Source organism: Styela clava, chromosome 1, assembly GCF_964204865.1.
Source record: "Styela clava chromosome 1, kaStyClav1.hap1.2, whole genome shotgun sequence".
Classification (NCBI taxonomy): domain Eukaryota; kingdom Metazoa; phylum Chordata; class Ascidiacea; order Stolidobranchia; family Styelidae; genus Styela; species Styela clava.
This window is the reverse complement of record NC_135250.1, coordinates 1160319-1179092: the sequence shown is the minus strand read 5'-3', so window position 1 is coordinate 1179092 and position 18774 is coordinate 1160319. Positions and strand designations below refer to the sequence as shown.

Sequence of the window (18774 nt, the reverse complement as noted above, 5' to 3'; positions counted from 1 at the left end):
TAAAAACAAGGAAACATAATAAACGCCTAGAATGCTTCGTTATTCACTAACTTTCGCTGTTTATCCCATGATATTCACCGATAATAGGTCAGGACTGGGGCCCATCTATACATATATAGTATTTCTGCGTGTTAGAGATTATTCCGCGTAACTGCCCCCATTTTTTCCCCTTATTCTTCCTAATTGTGCTATTTTTTGTTTTTTAATTTTCCCATCCGCAATTCGGAATAATTCTGATTTGATTAAATTCTGAATTTAATTAATTTAATTAAATAATTACGGCCTATACCTAAAGTGCATTTAGCAAAAAAAAACGAACTCTTTATTTTGTCATTCTGCATTCTTTTTTAAGAACCCTTTCCTAAGAGTAGCAAGCAATTACTACCGTGTAAGCTTGTCCAAATATAAGATTTATATCTTTTTTTATATTTTGATAACTGTTAACCAACTTCTGGATCTCGTATGAATACATTACTGCGATAGAAATAGCGTTAGGCGAAACACTTGGAACATCGCCCAGAAGAGGATTTGTTTCTATTACGACCTGGGTAATTTTAAACAAAATCCCTAAATTTCGAATGATCTTTTCAAAATGCAGATTTATTCACACATTTTTTTAAAAAGAAAATGCTTTAGTATCATCGCTATAAAAATTATTTAAGATTTATAAAATAGAATCAATTTATCGTTGGCCAAGCCAAAGAATACAGATAAATAATTAATCTTGTGCTGGGCAGACTCTTTTGTCATAGGCAACTTTAAAGGCATTATGAGATCATAAATCATATTGCATTGTGATGCCATAAAACCACAAGAATGCTGTATGTTACACAAAACAAACATTGTTAATGCATCGTAAAATGCTTGTTTAATGGGAATTATGTCATTCGAGAACGCTGTGTCACGCTATTTGGGGACGAGAGAGAGTTCAAACAGAATTAGCTGGCGCATTGTCTGCTGCCTGGTCCGCGCGGTATTTTTACTACAATTTCACAGTTGTTCAAATGGCGATAGCCTACTAGTTACTAGAATACTGTACTAAATTATAGTAAAATGGATCTCGAACTTTCTTCTTTCGTGGCCCACTTTTGTTGCACAAAAATTCTGTGGCCCAATAACTTTCTCATGCAAGGGAAAAACGAAAATTCTTTCCGCAAAGATAGATACTTCCACTATGAAATATTAAATGTAAATTACCACTCAATAGAAAAAGCATCATCTTCATTTCTACTTCAATCGAAATTACCTAATTCATCAATCAATGACTCTTCAATATTTAATAGGTGTGCAGTCCACCTGAAAATGTTTCTGTGGCCAGCAGTCGGCCACAGATCACTGGTCGATAACATGTGCCCCAGTACAGGACTACTCAACTATTTCCCCGAAAGGTCTGTTTAGAAAACCTCAAAATTGCTGGGGTCCGGACATTACAGAATATTTTTTCTTTAAATTAACGAACGTCAAATGATGACTCGCAAATATAGACACAAATGTCGCATATTGGTACGACAAACTGTATAGCTATGTAAACTATCAAACGATGCTTATGCTACCAAAATAAACAAGCAGACGCGGTTCAAATTGAATGGTCGAAAGGTCCGGATTCGGACCGCGGTCCGCCAGTTGGGTAGCCCTGCTCTAGTGTAATAGTTCCAAATCATTTTAGGATAGGATAGGATTTACGTATTTATCCCGGGGGAGAGGAAAGCCGATAAGACGGCTTATCCATATGGCGAACCACGGCCTCTCGTCCGGTTACCATTCCAAGTCGGGTATGGGATTAGTTATATTGTTTTGTTTTCGGAAGCATGGACTTGGTGGTGGAGGAAGCCGTAACCGACCAGCGGTTACGTGAACCACGCAACGACGGCGAGGAGTCCAGCAATCCTCTCGCACATAACCATCCCTACATGGGATTCGAACCTGCCAACCCACGCAGAGTAATTAGAGGTGCGGTGGCGAGCGTATTCCTAACGCTTAGCCCGTTGAGCCACACCGCCGCGATATGTTCCACCCTTCACATATTTCAGGTCTCTCTTTCCCCTTTAACTATATAGAATGAAAACTGTTTTCCCGTTACACGTAAAATATGTAGTGTTAAGACACCATCTTCAGAACCTCACAGGTATTCACAAGATGTTGGTCTGGTACAGAAATATGCAACATGTGGTCCACGGTACGGCCCGCATAACATATTTACGTGGCCAGCAATATTATTTTCTTGATGCTGTGTCGAAAATCATGTAAAAACAATGATTTTTCTTTTGAGCAGCATATGCTACTGAAGACATTGTTTTCAAAAATAAAGCTGCGCCAGACAAATTACAAGAATCACCTCACGGATGAGGGCTTTCCAAGCCAAAACGATTTGCCACTTCCGCTATAAATGCCGACAAGATGGCTAAATCAAAAATATACCTTTGCCCAATACATAAATTCACTTTTATGTACTTTTCCGTTAATGAGATTATTCATAAAAACGAATCAGTTCTTTGATGGTCTGGCTCTCGGCGTCACAACCATTTAAAGAGTGGAGAAGGGGCGCTGAAGTTTCTGATTATCAAGTTAGACTGTAACAGTCGGCGGGTGAAAAAGTGGGTTTCGACCCTCAACCCCCCTGGCTAAGCCCCTGCCTCTCTAATTACTATTTGTCCCGGTTCTGCTCTGAAGACATTAACATATTTGGGTTTAGAAAAATGTCTTCTAAACACCTTAAAAAACATCTCCTTAATTAAACATCTCGGTCTATTTGTGTTAAGTCTATGCGCGACTCCAGTTTATCTAAATTATACGGAAAAAACACTTGTTTTGTATAGATTACTCTATATTCCCGCATTAAATGTAACACAGTGTTCCCTTTAATTTCCCTGTATTGGTGTTCACTTTCAAGATAAACACAAAATACACGTTAAATTTAATTTATTGTACAATTCATTTCGAAGACGAAGATTAAGAAGATAGTATTTTTCCAACAATACAAAGGTGCATCCAGTATAAAACCATCCCATTGAACAGGGGAAAAATCGATCCCATGCGGAAAAATAAGAGAAAATTTAAACATTAGCTTTTGTGGAGAATGAATTCAAGAGAGCATAAACCTACTAATTTTCCGCGTAGGATTTATTTTAAATGACCAAAATCTGTTTCGAAATAAGCAAAAATTGACAATTGAAAAAAAATTGATTGAAAAGACTACGTAGAAAAAGATGCGTTCTGAACTGGTTTTCTAACCTAAGTTTAAAGACCTATTGAATAAAATATTTGATACTCTCGAAGTATGTGAACCAAGATGGCGGACACCGGAACGTAGTATGTGTATCAGATTAGGGTTAGGCCATAATTCTATTCAAATTTTCCTTATTTTAGTTCTATTACGAGTTTGGAGACTAGCCAAGTGAATCCCGTAGTATTTGTACCTGAAATTATGGCCTAACCCTAACCTGGTTCACATCCTACGTTCCGGTGTCAGCCATCTTGGTTCACACACTTCGGGAGTACCAAACATTTCAATAAAAAGTTGAAATGTTTGAAGGTCAACAATATATGTTTTTATCATCATTTCAAATCAGTTTTTTAGAGTTTAGCCCCTTGGGGTTAACTTTAAAGCGTGTGGTATAATGTTCGAATGCATCCGGAAGCCGGCTATGATGGCAGTTGCCCCGGGCAACACGTTGTAGGGACAGCAGATAAATGATTTTGATTTTATACGTGTGAGTGTGTTGCTTTGTTTGATGATTCAAAAATAATAATACATACATTTCACATTCTTACTTGATCTTTAATTTATTTATTCTCATGTACAGCAACATTTATTTATTCTCGAATTATTTTCGAAGTTAGGTGCAAGGGGCATTATTATCAGAGGCTCGTCCTGGTCAACAGAAAAGATTGGTACGTCCCAGAATGCACCCTTAAAAGTCTATTTATTCACGCTAGTACGTGTTTATTGTTTTTAAAAGAGCGTCGCATGGAAAACAACACTACAAACTGGCCCAATACGACAACGAAGAGCACAGCAATAACACATATAAGCCACACTGGGACTTCTTCCGTTACTTCTTCATCCGGGGGTGGAGCTGGCGTCGGTGGAAGACTATTCTTGCTTGTGAAAAGGTACGGGTGCTCCTGAAATTTAATAAATAAGTATTTTAGTACAATTATTAAAATTTACTAATCCTTGGCTGTTTTTCTTTTCGATGTAACGCTGTAATTCTACATAGTTTCAATAGCTTCTGAATTTCAATGGTTGGTCATGACATTCGTTTTTTTTGCGATTATTCAATATCTATTATTCTCATAGGTTTCGGACACTTTCGTTACGTACACTTTTATTTAGTTTCGGACAGTTTCTTTTCGTCTCGGATAGTCTCGTGTCGTTTCGGACACTTTTGTTTAGTTTCGGACAGTTTCATCCCGTTCGAACATTTTCATTTCGGATATTAGGCCTCTTACCTCTGTCGGAACTTTCAAATCGGTGATGCTCCAAACTGTAGACTTGGATCCGACCGGTTCCAGCTGAAGAAAAATTGAGTATTAGAAAATGGAATCTGAGAGGTAAAGAATTGTGGCCTCCCATTAAATGCCAACCCCTCACACCTTGGTCCGGTACTAACAATCATAACTCATCTTACGACAGTGCCAACACTCGTCTCATCCAGCCAGTAAGCATTCAAGAAGCTTCTCAGGCTACCTTTTTTTAGACGGGACCCTAGGTTGGGAAAGACTGGTGTACCCTGTAACACCGTACTCACCATATTATTCCATAGATTGATGGCACTCATGGAATGTCCAATGTCACTAAAATGGAAGCAGTCTGGGGCGAAGTACGTGGCGTCAACTTCACCGTCCTACAGATCAATAAAATAGACATGTAAAAGAACTTGCTCAATGCACAGTATTGCGCACTCACTCACTCAGAAGTAAAGGAGACAACTCATTTTGAGCAAAGTTACGGGCACTCACTCGGAAGTAAATAGGACATAGACGTAGTCAGGGGTGGCTGAGGGGCAATGCACCCCCTCCTTCCAATAAAAAAGATACCTTTGAGTCGGAGTCGGAGCAGAAGGCACGAGTAAGCGTTGTATCACGCCATTATACAATAAACACCGACCACTGACCACGAAGACTGTTGCGCCCACATCACATTGTAGCCTATACATATAGTGAACTGGCTATAATTTCGATATCCAATGTGGAATGGTAACCATAGAAGAGACTATGCCGTCTTATCGACTTCATTTGCTCCCGGTAAACAAAAGTCTTATTCCAAAACCAATACTTACATCGGTATACGGGAGTACGGTATCTCTCAGGAAAGGTTGAATAACTACAGTAAAGTCATCTCTCGTATCGTAGATGCCAGAGTTGATCAGTTCTTGGAGTTGGATCTGCGAAACAAAATATTCGTTTACCTGACATGACCACAAGGGCGTAGCCAGCCCAAAATTTGTTACTTCCGTAGTATGTGAACCAAGATGGCGGACGTCGGAACGTAGTATGTGTACCAGGTTAAGGTTGGGCCATAATTTTATTCCAATTTTCCTTATTTAAGAACTGTTACGAGTTCGGGGAGTAGTATTTGTATCTGAAATTATGGCCTAACCCAACGGTGCACAACCTGCGGCCGTCGTGACAAAATAATGTGGCCGTCCACATACAAAATCTTATAAAAAAAATTTAAAAATATAGGATTTGGCGGCTATGCTGGCATATATTATAGCAAAACAGAAGCACTGCAAAAATAATGATGAGCAGCTTGTGCAGAAGTTTAAAGACGAGGAAAATCTGATGGACTCATGGAAAGGCGCAGTTGAATATCCAGTGCTCACTCACCTGAAATTAATCGCTTTGATGAGTCGAGTCAATAACTTAGATCAACCCTTCTCCCCCCAACACTTAGTCATAGCGGTCTCAAAGCTATCAATTCTTAACAAATTCAACTGACCTGGTATTGCTTATTAATTGCTTTTAATCTCTCTTGTTCGGTTTCGTCATTAATTGCATCCACAACGACGTAATTGCAGAAAGATGACTGCATAGCTCTGCATTGTGGTGTGCTACCGTAACCCGTACCCACTTGAGGCAGCAGATATATTTCCAATATGTCGACAATGCTGATGAACAGCCTCGGCACCTGTTGAATAGGTATTGTCTGATTAGATTTACATATTTATCCCGGCGGAGAATAAAAATCCGATAAGACTCAGAGATGTGTCCAATTTGCCTCTGAGTGAAAGCTTGTCATTATACTCATAGATGAGTCTTCTTCGCTTCTAAGTGAGTGACCGTAACTTTGCTCAGAAAAGAGTCATCTTTACTTCTGAGTGAGTGCCAGTAACTTAGCTCAAACATGAGTCATCTTTACTTCTGAGTGAGTGCCAGTAACTTAGCTCAAACATGAGTCATCTTTACTTCTAAGTGAGTGCCCGTAACTTTGCTCAGAAATGAGTCTCCTTTGCTTCTGAGTGAGTGCCCGTAACTTTGCTCAGGAATGAGTCTCCTTTACTTCTGAGTGAGTGCCCGTAACTTTGCTCAGAGATGAGTCATCTTCACTTCTGAGTGAGTGCCCGTAACTTTGCTCAGAAATGAGTCTCCTTTACTTCTGAGTGAGTGCCCGTAACTTTGCTCAGAAATGAGTCTCCTTTGCTTCTGAGTGAGCTACCGTAACTTTGCTCAGAAATGAGTCTCCCTTGCTTCTGAGTGAGTGCCCATAACTTTGCTCAGAAATGAGTCTCCTTTGCTTCTGAGTGAGTGCTGAGATGAGTCTTCGTCACTTTTGAGTGAGTGCCAGTAACTTTGCCAGGAATGAGTCTTCGTCACTTCTGAGTGCCTGTAACTTTGCTCAGAGATGAGTCTCCTTTACTTCTGAGTGAGTGCCCGTAACTTGGCTCAGAGATGAGTCATCTTTACTTCTGAGTGAGTGCCCGCAACTTTGCTCATCTTTGTAAGTTTGCTTTGCTTGTAAGTTTGCTCAGTAAAGTCTCCCCTACATCTGAGTGAGTCCCCGCGACGTTGCTCTGAAGTGAGTCTTTTTCGTGCGGCATTGAATTAACCCCCTATTCCCCTATTCCCACTTACATTTGCATGCAGCAAATCCAGCGCTCTTTTGATCTCAGCAACATAAGTTTCAGCCGACGCTCCATCAGGATCTCGACCGATTGCGCATAAGTCGTTCCCGCCAATAAAGAGTGTCACGAGTTTCCAATCATCTTCGTAATTCGATCTCTGATAAAATATAGAAAGAAAGTGTTTACGATGGCTTAAAGTTGTCTCAAACAGTAGAGCTTGACTCTTACTACACATATGTGGTTCAAATTCCATGCCCACAATTGCATTTACGGTGTGTAGTGATATAGGCCCCTGCGGTTTACAAGTGCAACTCAGGGCGGTTGGAAAGGGGCCACAAGGTGCAAAACTAATTCTACTTTTCACTTTACAAGAAAAATCCCCGTTCTTTCTAGGACTAGGTTATTTCTTGATGAGGTTATTTCACAGGGTGTTTCCATTTTGATAAGCATGAATTGTTTGAACATAATGGAATTTGGAATCTTCCAATCCAAATACCACTAAAATTATAACCAGGTGCCCATAAGGGCTAAAAGCCTTTGAAGTGGGGCCCACGATCTATAAAAGGTTGGAAACCACTGCTGTAGACAATGCCGAACCGGAAAGATTCTCTTTCTCCCAAAATAAAGTAAATCTCTAAGTATAAGACTTCCTTTCTGAAGATTTGAAATTGATTGGTCCGTAAGTTGCGGAAAAGACTTTTTTAGGAACAACGAGTAACCTATTTCTTCACCATGCTGAAAATACGCATGATATACATGCACGAATTAAAAGAATATAAAGAAAATTGAATTTCACGGGAAACGAGATGCCGAAAACACTTGTTATCGAGCGGTGGCACCCGCGAGGAGGTCTAACAGAACATGACAAATGAAATAAGGTCTAATTAGAATAAATATGTTATCTGAAAAAAAGTGAATTTCAGGTGATTCGTACGCCAATTTCTTATCAAAATATGAATATCTTACGTCATCCGTTTTGAGAAGATCAATAAGACGAACCACTTGACCGTACATATCTCTGTAAAAGAAGTAGAAAAGACTTGAATATTTGGACGGTGTAAAAATAATAGTGTAATAATTGTACCACTCACGAAAGTGCTGCGATAATCGTTTCCCTACACAAGAATATCACAAGAATAGCTTATCAAAACTAGCTTTCACTTTTAATTTTTTGGGTTTAATTTTTAACAGCGAACCCGGACACCCCAGAGAACATTTGAAAACAAAAAAATATTTCAATGAGACATTTTCATCTTCATCATTTACAATTTTCAAACGACTGTCTAGTACACGAAAAAAAGGCGGATTTTAGCAAAACATTCTTTTAAAATTACTTATTGTCCCATTTTGTGTTGAATAATAGATCACTGGATCATTTAGGCTGTTAAAATTTTTGTCGCCCGTGGATTTTCTTCTCACGATTAGCAAATTTCAACGAAATAGATGAACTCAACAAACATTGCGATAGCGCTACTATCTAATCTCACCTTGCCCTAGCGCCCGGAACCGCCACATTGAAACCGTATGGATATTGGTTGACTCTGGGCCCGTTCAGATAGGAGTATCCGTCTAATCTTGAATTGAACTTCTTGAGAATGTCTGAAAATAGAGAAAGAAATACACGTGGATTCATTGAACTATTTCCGCTGTTATTATATAGTTGCTAATATGCCATATTAGCCATATTTGCCATTGAGAACCATATGCTTATGGTACTCAAAATTTTGAATATCGTCACCCCAGAATTGAATTACCGAAAGCTTGATACCGCTTCTATAAAGATACAGTAGTGGAATCGTTATCACTGTTACTTTATCAAAAATAACGATTATAGTAACAGATATTGAAGCTTCCGATCCGACTTTAAGATCATAAACTTGCGCTAACTCAGCATTTTAAACTACAATCTACACATCATAGGTAATATGTTCTTACGAACCGCGTGACTAGGTGACCAGGCTCGTTGACTATTAGTTCCGTTCATACCATTAGCTGCTTATCCATACCATTGAAATGCCAATAGCTATTGAAACTAACTAAGCGGTGTGGCGCATCGTATACGCTCGCCACCGGTTCTTTGATTACTCTGGGTGGGTTTGCAGGTTCGAATTCCATACGGGGATGTGTGCGAGAAGATTGTTGACTCCTTGCCGCCGTAGAGTGTGATTCACGTAATCGCTGGTCGGTTACGGTTTCCTCCACCATCAAGCCCATGAATTCGAAAACAAACAAATGGCCAACTAATCCCATACCCCATATGAACCGGTAACCAGACGAGAGGTCGTGGCTTGCCATCTGATTAAACCGTCTTATAAGCTTTCCTCTTCTCGGATAAATATATAAATCCTATCCTAACTATGCAAATTATGGCGGTGCATTACGTGCACTCATGTGTGAATGGGAAAACATTTCTGAGCAAAGTTAGGGGCAAAATATATTTATGCAACGTTTTACACGGAATTTCTCCTCAAACAAGACTTTCTTCAGTCATCCACAGGTCACGAAACCCCTACTAGCGTCCGAATTTTAAAGAACACTCTCAACGAGACAAAACATCTTTCACTCCAGACTCCAAAAAGTCACTGACCATAAAAAACAGCTATGAACTAGTTCCACCTACTTGGTACCGTGATCGATTCCTCCAGAGTCCCGTTCCCTCCTGCGCTGAAACAAATGCTTCTGTATTCAATTCCGATCTCTGCGACTGTTTGTCCTTCAGCGCCGTTTGCAGCCTGATAATTGCAAAGGTTCAATAAGTCTTATTTTTATACATGACGCTTATTCAAGCCATTTGCACTGAACAAAAACCTGTACAAGCGCCATTGATATGTAACGAATTAACGATATAGAAGGGCTATTATTATTTGGGAGGACCGATATTGTTCAGGTCTGGCCTTACCCACTCAATTTATCACACCCTGTGGGAAGTGGTGTCGGACGAGAGGCCGTGGTTGCCGTATGATTAAGTCGTCGTATCAGATTTAATCTCCTCCGGGGTAAATATGTAAATTCTATCCTATCAATACATTGAGACGTTTAATGCTAGGTTAGATTTCCTTAATACCTAAAAATTCTCTGAAAGACACCTTAAAATGGGGCCACCTACAGGCGGGAAGGTAATAACATTTGTAATAGCTATTTCTTTTTGAGATGAGGCGCGAGACTTGACAAATTCTAAAAAGGGGGGGCGGCTTAGAAAGTTTGCGAACCACTGTTCTAAAGTGTTATATTTTTCAAAATTTAAACACGTTCATAACATGTCGTGGCTACGACCACTATACTCCAAGTAATCCAAATTTATTTTGATGCTAAATTCGTACCCCCCAATCCGAATACGGCTGACACACTCACCGTCAAGGAGTCTCCCATTGCACCAACGATGTCAATATCTTGTGGTCTCAGGCTGTGAACTAAAATAAAAACAAGAAAGCAATGCTCGAATATATGGACACGAAAACCAAAACAAAGTAGTACGGGTATGCATTTTGTCACGGTAGACCAGTTGTACGGCAATCTTCACGACTAACGCGAAAGTAGAACCGCCACAAGGTGCACAATTTTTGATGACGTCATCGCACGAAAAGCGAATCGCATAGAACCCACAACAATTTTCAAAATAAATTAAAGTAATACATTGTTCGCGAAAAATACAACTTTTAACCATTGAAAATTTCAAAGCAATTTGGTCCAATAGTTAATAAGAAAAGCGATTTTTTCGATTAACGATAAAAAAATAAAATACCAAGAACAACACAATAACAAAACGATCCATTAGTACATTTCGTTTTCAATAAGAACAGGGAATAAAGGAAGAAGACCTTTCACTTTTACTTGAAGACACGGTGGCCAACTAGTCAGGAAGTTGTCGGGTCTAAACTTTTGTGTCCATTCTTACAACAAGAGTGTGAAAAACTGGATACGGAACGGTCGTATACAAAAATAGTTTTCAGTTCCTTACAAATTAGCGTCTGCGAATACAGAGTTTTGATTGGGGTTAAGACGTAACAATTAATGGAAAAAATAATTTATGACTATAAAAGGTGCTCCAGAAGTATGCGCACCAAGATGTCGCACAACCTTAATCCTAACCGGTACACACATACTATTTTCAGGTTGTGCGCCATCTTGGTGCGCACACTTCTGGAGGTCCCTATAAAATTGTATAGTACTGCATTTAGTAAATATACATATATATGCTTGCCTAGAACCTTTTTAAAGGGCGTAGGATTAATTTCTTTATACATTTAACACTCCTTTTTATTTTTAAGGATGAACGACTGAGGGCCAGATACGTGACGCGTGTATTAGTAAGTGCGTAGCGAGTTTGAGAACCTTTGCGGTGAGTAACCTATCTTTTGAAGTAGTTAAATGTTTGCTAACAAATTGTAAATTCTATACGTTGCATGGCGTTTAGGGACGATAATAATATGATCAAATTGTGTATTACGATCGTTGAGGGGTGTATTCAGTTTATTTTTCAAAAAATCCTGCCCGAATTCAGGAATTGACGTGAATCATCAAATCTGGTAAAATTATCGTCAAAAAAATACGAATGGCAATATCGAACGGGCGTTTTAAGATTGTTCATGTGAACAAAAACAAGCTCGCATATTGTATTTGATTGAATGTGCATGTGCCATATAGGACGTTTCGTGGTTGTAATTCTATTCCAAGAATATCTTTTGGAAAGTATTTTTTGATAAGCCGTGAATTTGAAAAGTTGGGGAAGTTTGCTTAATGTAAATTTTCTTTTGATGTAGTTACATGTTTGCTAACATAGGACGGTCTTTGTTCGGTTGTTTGCTTGAACTATTAAACTTTACACAACATGACACGTTTGGTCATTTATATCAATTTGAGAGGTCGCGAGATTTATAACCCGTGGCGAGAGTTTAAATTGTAAGAACGGGTTCTCTTTTGCGTGGCAAACTGGAACGAAAAAAAAGGGACCGCTTCCTACAACGATACTCCGAGTATCAGGTACATATGATCACTGACTTTGCTGATATGAGGACTGACGTAATAGTATAAAGTCCTCAACCCCTGTAATTAATATACAACAGAAAATGCCACCATTGTTCGGCCTGTTTGCCTAAACTATTGAATCTCACGAAACATGGCACGTTTGGTCATTTATATCAATCTTGTATGACCTTTTGACTGATTGAAAGCCGTACATCTTCACACTTTCACAATAGTTATTATGTAACGTTTCGTCTGACCAAAGTCAGACTTTGTAAGACGAGTACTTTAAACTGTGTCCTTGCCTTATTTTCTAATTCGTAAAACTGCTACAATATATCTGAGAAGCAGCTGCTTTGTTTTTTGTTGTTAGAAAATTCGGAAAATTTACTCGGATATAAAGGTAATAAAAGATAAACACTTTGCTGTTTGTTAGAAACTACACACGGCCGATCTATCTCTTACAATCCATAGCAATTCACAATCGACAATTTGCCCACCGTGGCTACCCTAGCAAAGCAGCACGGCATATTACTAATCACTACTGTCAAGACAAACTTGCATAGAGGCAGACGCCCCGGGCAGGCAGTTATGGGCCCAGGGATGGCCAATACCGAATAGTTCACTATTTCGAATACATTCGAAATTATTATTTTCGAATATGAAATTTCGAATACTTCGAAAATAAAATCCACTAATTACAGCTTATCTAAATGTATGTAGGAATTTCCATACAAAAAGCAATGAAATAACTGCTATCTACAAGTTACAACCTAGCTATATTACCAGGCATTTCATATTTGCAGATTATTGCGATATATATTTTATATACTATGAGTCATGTTAACAGAATTAAATTAATACTGCAATAGTGGTATCGGTGATGGATTTGAATATTTGCGCAACACAAAAGTAAAATCTTAGTAAAACGCCCATACTTTTAAATACCAACCATTATCCAAATTAATTGCCAAAAAGCGGGATAAAGTATTTTTCCGATTTGTGACAATTTTTTCGTGAGTACAATAATACGAATCAAAAATTAATTATATTCGGGAACTTTACCACACATTTTAAGTCCGCAGATCGCCGTTGTATGTTTGAGTAATAATACTTTTATTATTTTATAAATACGAAAATAGGAATCAAAAACGATTTATAATCGGGTAGTTTACCACACATTCTAAGTCCACAGATCGCCGTTGTATTTTGTAAATATTGTAAGAGGAATCAAAAATTAATATTAATCGCGAGTTTGTCACATAATTTATGTCCACAGATTGCCGTGATATTGTGCCGAATATAATTAGTTTTGATTCTTATTTTCGTACTCACGAAAAAATTGTCTCAAGTCGGAAAAATAATTTATACTTTATCCTTTATACTTTTTGGAAAATAATTTGTATAATGATTGCCATTGGTTTGTACTTAAAAGTATGGACTTTTTACTAGGATGATTTTGTGCTGCGCAAAATATTTGAATCCATGACCGATACCATTATTTGAAATGCCCTACCGTGTTACTTAAATTCTATTATCATAACTCAAATGTTGGTAAATCGGGCAGTTTACCACACATTCTAAGTCCACAGATCGCCGTTGCATTTTAGAATTATAATAGTTTTATTATTTTGTAAATACGAATCCGAAGTTAATTATAATTGGGCAGTTTACCACATATTTCATGTCCACAAATACCCGCGGTATTTGTCAGTTTACCACACAATTTATGTCCACAGATTGTCGATACAACCATGAGTTACGTTGAACAGAATTAAATTAATACGACATGACATTTTAAATGCTGGTACCAGTCATGGATTGGATTATTTTGCACAACAAAAAATCATCCTGGTAAAGGATCGATACTTTTAACTATCGTTATCAAAATTATTTGCCAGAAATTATTTTCTAATAAATCGACTTGTGACAATTTATTGAATATCGTAACAATTACCGCTAAAAATACCGTATTTCCCGGATAATAAGTCTACATGGCAAATAGGATCATGTGAGTTTGGTAGAATCATACTCACAGAATTAACTATTTTCAATAATAAAGCGGTAAATTTAAGTTGTAAAGCGGCAATCATTTTGGACAACCCATTAACCCGAATGTTGAAATAATTTTGAAATGTGATAAGTACTACACGGTACGTCCACGGGTTATTTCACAGCTGTGTTTTCCTGTCCCTGTCGTTTTCTGCTGAATCGACAAAACGAAAGGGTCACAAATCATTTTATCTCGGTGGCCGTGTTTCTCTTTAAAGTAACGATAACCGGCCTGCGATTAAATATCATGATTGGCAGACCTTAAGACCCAAATATAAGGTTACACAAATCATGCTTGAGAAGACTCATGCGAATAATAAGCAGGCCACATAGAAATAAAATAAACATACTTTCTCAATTAGACGAAGAAAAAAAAGGCCGAAAAATTGGGCCTAGAAAAACGACTTATTAGCCGGGGAAATACGGTGATTGTCAATTTTTCGACTAATGGGAATGTGTCAAATGTGTCGCAACACTATGCGACGTACGGTCGCACAGAATATAAACAATCAAAGTGCCGATTCTATTTCATCATCATTACAATACGCGAGACAGCATAAAAAGTCGTTTGCAGATTCCGGTAAAACGAAACACCACGTTTACGGCGAAAGTGGCTACTATTCGGAATTATTCGAAAGTCAGCCGAAAAGGTATTCGAATACTTTGATATTCGAATACATTCGAATATTCAATTCGTTTTGGACAACCCTGGTTATGGCGAAACGTGTTAATCGTAAGAAACACGCTTTTCACTGATGTTCACCCAGTTATTTTTTTCTTACTTTTGTGGGTATCTGGTACTACCCCTACCACCACCAAAAAAAAAGTACGAAAATATTTTTCATCTACATACCTGTTGTTTCATCTTTGAAGTTGTCTACAAAATTGATGTCGAAGAATGGAAGTCCAATCATTCGAGAGTTTTTCTGATTCTCTGACTCCGGTAACTGAAACAAAAGGTAAGAATAAATGTTTAGTTTTAGACCAGGGGTGTGCAACCTGCGGCTCGCGGGCCAAATGCGGCCAACAGGGAAAAGTTGTGCCGCGCGCAGAGGAATGCCGAAGCCGATTTGAAGGTTGTGCGACCAGCAGGACGAGTTTTTAATTTAGTTTAATTTGTTACGCGCGAGTTATTCCAAATATTAACAGTGCTGTATCAGCTAGCTTCTTCGAAGCGAACAACGAATGTTATAAGATATTGCCAACATTTTTATGCCTGCAAATACCAGAAACAGTAGAGAACTTATGTTAAATAAAGGTAGTTTTGCCCACTTATTTGTATCTGGCCTTCCTGTATTGAAGGTTGCACACCCCTAGTTTAGAACAAGGTTATATACAAGCAACCTCAAGTATATCAAGATATCGCTACAGTAAAACCAAATATATAAAATGTCATATTTTTGGAAAATGGATTTTTACTAATGCTCGTTCAAGCTTTTGTCCAAGGGCATGGAATTTTACTTGGGAAGTCTGATCTCACTTTAACCATTGTGTCACCGCATTCAGCACAACTGCTTGAATAATAAATTAGGCGTTATGACATAAAGTATATTATGCTCGACTTTCCAGAGTCAATTTTTTTTTTTTTATGAAATTCGAATATTTTTTAGAAATCAGTTTCAATACATTTAACCTTTCAGAACAGAGTTTTCTTATTTTCTCTGATTTTTTAAATATTTTCAAGAAAAATATAAATTCACTGCACCTTATATTCAGATATAATCTTGTCCATTCTTGACATTTGTTCTTTCCAGAGCTGGTTGGCCTCTGTTAAATAAGTTGGTGTAATTAGGGAATTTTTTTTATTATTATTATAAGAAATACAAAGCACTTTGCAAAATAAATTTCGTACTTAACTTTAGAAAATATGTCACTCAAATGTGATAGAAAAAAATACTTCAAACTATTCCATTGTAGTAAAATTGCACACACTAAAGCAGGGGTCGGCAACAAAACAGTCGTTTTGACGATTATATTCTTTAGACTGAATCATATTATGACCTAACAAGAATATACTTCACAATTACTCGTTTAATAAGCATATAGTTTAATTATAATTAGACAAATGGCAACAAAACGCAGAAACGTTGATGTTAAGTGCAAAGGTTTCAATGGCGCTGAAAATATTCAAATGGATTTTTTTGAGATGTAATGAGGAAATAAACCTATATTCTATTCGAGAGATGTATCACTGCTTGATTTTTATTATAAAAAGTATCATCCGTTCGGTTTTCAACTTTCTAAAATATGTGAGGCCCGACAATGACTTGCAAGTTGCAACCCTTAATTTTGGCCTGCAAGCGACAAAAAGGTTGCCGACCCCTGCACTAAAGTTAAACCACGGTATTTTTGTCGTCATGGCATTGTTTATGTCTGAGAAGGGCTTTAAACGAGGTGTCACTAACTAGAAGGCGGCTGTTTTGAGACGATTGATAATTTCCTAGTTTTGTTTTATTCAGTCAACTTAGTCGATTTGGATCCCATAGTCAAAGCTATTACTCGAACAGAAATTTTTCATTATCGACAAAATAAAGATATGAAGTCAAAGTTGAAATAGAAAAAAAGTTAAAGTGCCGGAGTCAAAGTTTCCAATTAAACCCAAAAAGTATTTTGGACGCCTAGATATCAATACATCATGCACTTATTAGGATAGAATTTCCGTATCAGCCTCAGGAGAGATTGAATTCATTATGGAAATTTGCGTTGTGGCGGATCCTTGTGAAAATTCATGATGTGTCGAATCATTGTGAAAATTTGCGTTGTGTCGAATCCTTATGGAAATTTGCGTTGTGGCGGATCCTTGTGAAGATTCATGATGTGTCGAATCCTTGTGAAAATTGTGTTGTGGCGAATCCTTGTGAAAATTTATGTTGTGGCGAATCCTTGTGAGAATTCATGTGTCGAATCCTTGTGAAAATTTATGTTGTGGCGAATCCTTGTGAAAATTTGTGTTGTGGCGAATCCTTGTGAAAATTTGTGTTGTGGCGAATCCTTGTGAAAATTTGTGTTGTGGCGAATCCTTGTGAAAATTCATGTGTCGAATCCTTGTGAAAATATATGTTGTGGCGAATCCTTGTGAAAATTTGCGTTGTGGCAATTTACTTAAAAAATTGCTTTCTAGTATAAAGCGGCTTCTGGGCCAGTTACCGGTCCAGGTTGCGTATGGGAATAGCATGAATACGTAATCAAAACGCGGGGCTCCCGAAGTATGCGAACCAAGATGGCGGACATCGGAATGTAATATGTGTACCAGGTTAGGGTTAGGCCATAATTTTAGGTATAAATACTACGGGAGGCTCTTGGCTAGTCTTCGAACTGATAATAGGACTAAAATAAGGAAAATTGGAAAAAATTTATCGCCTAACCCTAACCTGTTACCCATGTTACGTTCCGATGTCCGCCATCTTGGTTCGCATACTTCGGGAGCACCCAAAACGCTAATGCTGTTTACAGTTTCATGTACCTGGATTTTATTGGTAGAAAATTAAATGATATCCATTTTAGGTTAATATTCATGCGGAAGTTTGGTAGGATAAAATGCGAATGCAAAATAGACGTATAACTGCTCCAAATTTTTTATTTTTATTTTCGAAATTTCATTGGCCTTAACTACGACAATGAAAAACTTATTCATTTTTGCCATTCATAACATATTATTATTAGGTCAAATATTACGTCACTCACTCCACAAAATGATTAGGTACTGAATATGCGAAGCCGTGAATTACTTTGTTTCCACTATAAAATACATATTAAAAATTGTCACTTACAATGTCATTCGCCTACCTCAGAAAATGTTTAAGAAATGAATATTAGAAACTCGAAATTCGTTTGTATTTTCAAACATGACATTATCATTACGTCATTACGTCACGAAAATGATGGAAAACTTACTTGACTCGATTCCGGTTGTGAACGTCATTCCAATAGTCGTGATTGTCAGGATTGAGCAGAGTATATGCATCGCAGTCTTCATGGCTATCTAGTTCGGTTTAAACTATCTAGAATTCTAAGCTGGATTCGGAATTGAATTGTTGAGCAATGGCCCAGGAATCAGTTGAACTAATTGGGTATAAGCATAGATATTAAGGCAGCGGTTTCCACTTGAGGGCTATCGACCCCTTAAAAAGACCACAACGCAGTTGGGCCAAAATGCTAGGCAAAAAACTAATTCTACTTTCCACTCTACATAGATACTCCCGGTTTTTCCTAGTTTCATTGCTTGATAAGGTTATTTCACAGGGTGTTTTCGCTTTTTTGTGCATGAATTGTTTAATCATAATGCATTCTACGTGCCGGTGTCCGCCATCTTGGTTCACATACTTCAGGAGTACCGAGATCTACTGAAAATGTATGTATGCATGTTTATTTGTCTTAAAATTGTGACTGTATCTGCATACTAATTTAACAGTATTACGGAGACTACATGCTCAATATCTTACTGGCCTAAGACACGGATGTGCGACATATCCTCTAACAAGTATAACTGCATAAAGCTAGGCCACTCACTCAAAAGTAAAAAAAGTTATTTCTGAGTAAAGTTAGAGGATACCATTCAAAATGCTAAAATAGTGCAAAATTATAATCGTTTCAGATTTTAGAAAGTTTAGTACACGCCTTCATATCTGTCCAATATTGCGACCATGATTTATGCGTTTTCACATAACTATCGCTATTCGAATCACAAATTTTA

The 18774-nt window shown here is 37.8% G+C and overlaps 1 protein-coding gene across 1 annotated transcript; it reads right to left on the bottom strand.

Moving 5' to 3' along the window:
• Positions 1-3367: 3367 nt before the first annotated feature.
• On the bottom strand, positions 3368-18159 carry LOC120341857 (phospholipase B1, membrane-associated-like). Its single transcript, XM_039410419.2, has 13 exons — positions 17976-18159; positions 15787-15848; positions 14935-15028; positions 10419-10477; positions 9688-9799; positions 8555-8666; positions 8034-8085; positions 7078-7224; positions 5945-6133; positions 5283-5387; positions 4752-4847; positions 4453-4515; positions 3368-4125 (listed from the first exon to the last, which is right to left on the bottom strand). Exons 1-13 carry the CDS (start codon positions 18055-18057, stop codon positions 3928-3930), a joined length of 1371 nt encoding a protein of 456 aa, XP_039266353.2. The 5' UTR covers positions 18058-18159; the 3' UTR covers positions 3368-3927.
• Between the last annotated feature and the right edge of the window lie 615 nt (positions 18160-18774).

Excerpts from the sequence above, each read along its gene's own strand:
- LOC120341857 (XM_039410419.2), bottom strand. The coding sequence starts at position 18,057 with ATGAAGACTGCGATGCATATACTCTGCTCAATCCTGACAATCACGACT. Across the intron at positions 8,086-8,554 it reads GTTCCGGGCGCTAGGGCAAG|AGATATGTACGGTCAAGTGG; the intron begins GTGAGATTAGAT and ends CTTCTTTTACAG. Across the intron at positions 5,388-5,944 it reads CAATTAATAAGCAATACCAG|ATCCAACTCCAAGAACTGAT; the intron begins GTCAGTTGAATT and ends TTTGTTTCGCAG.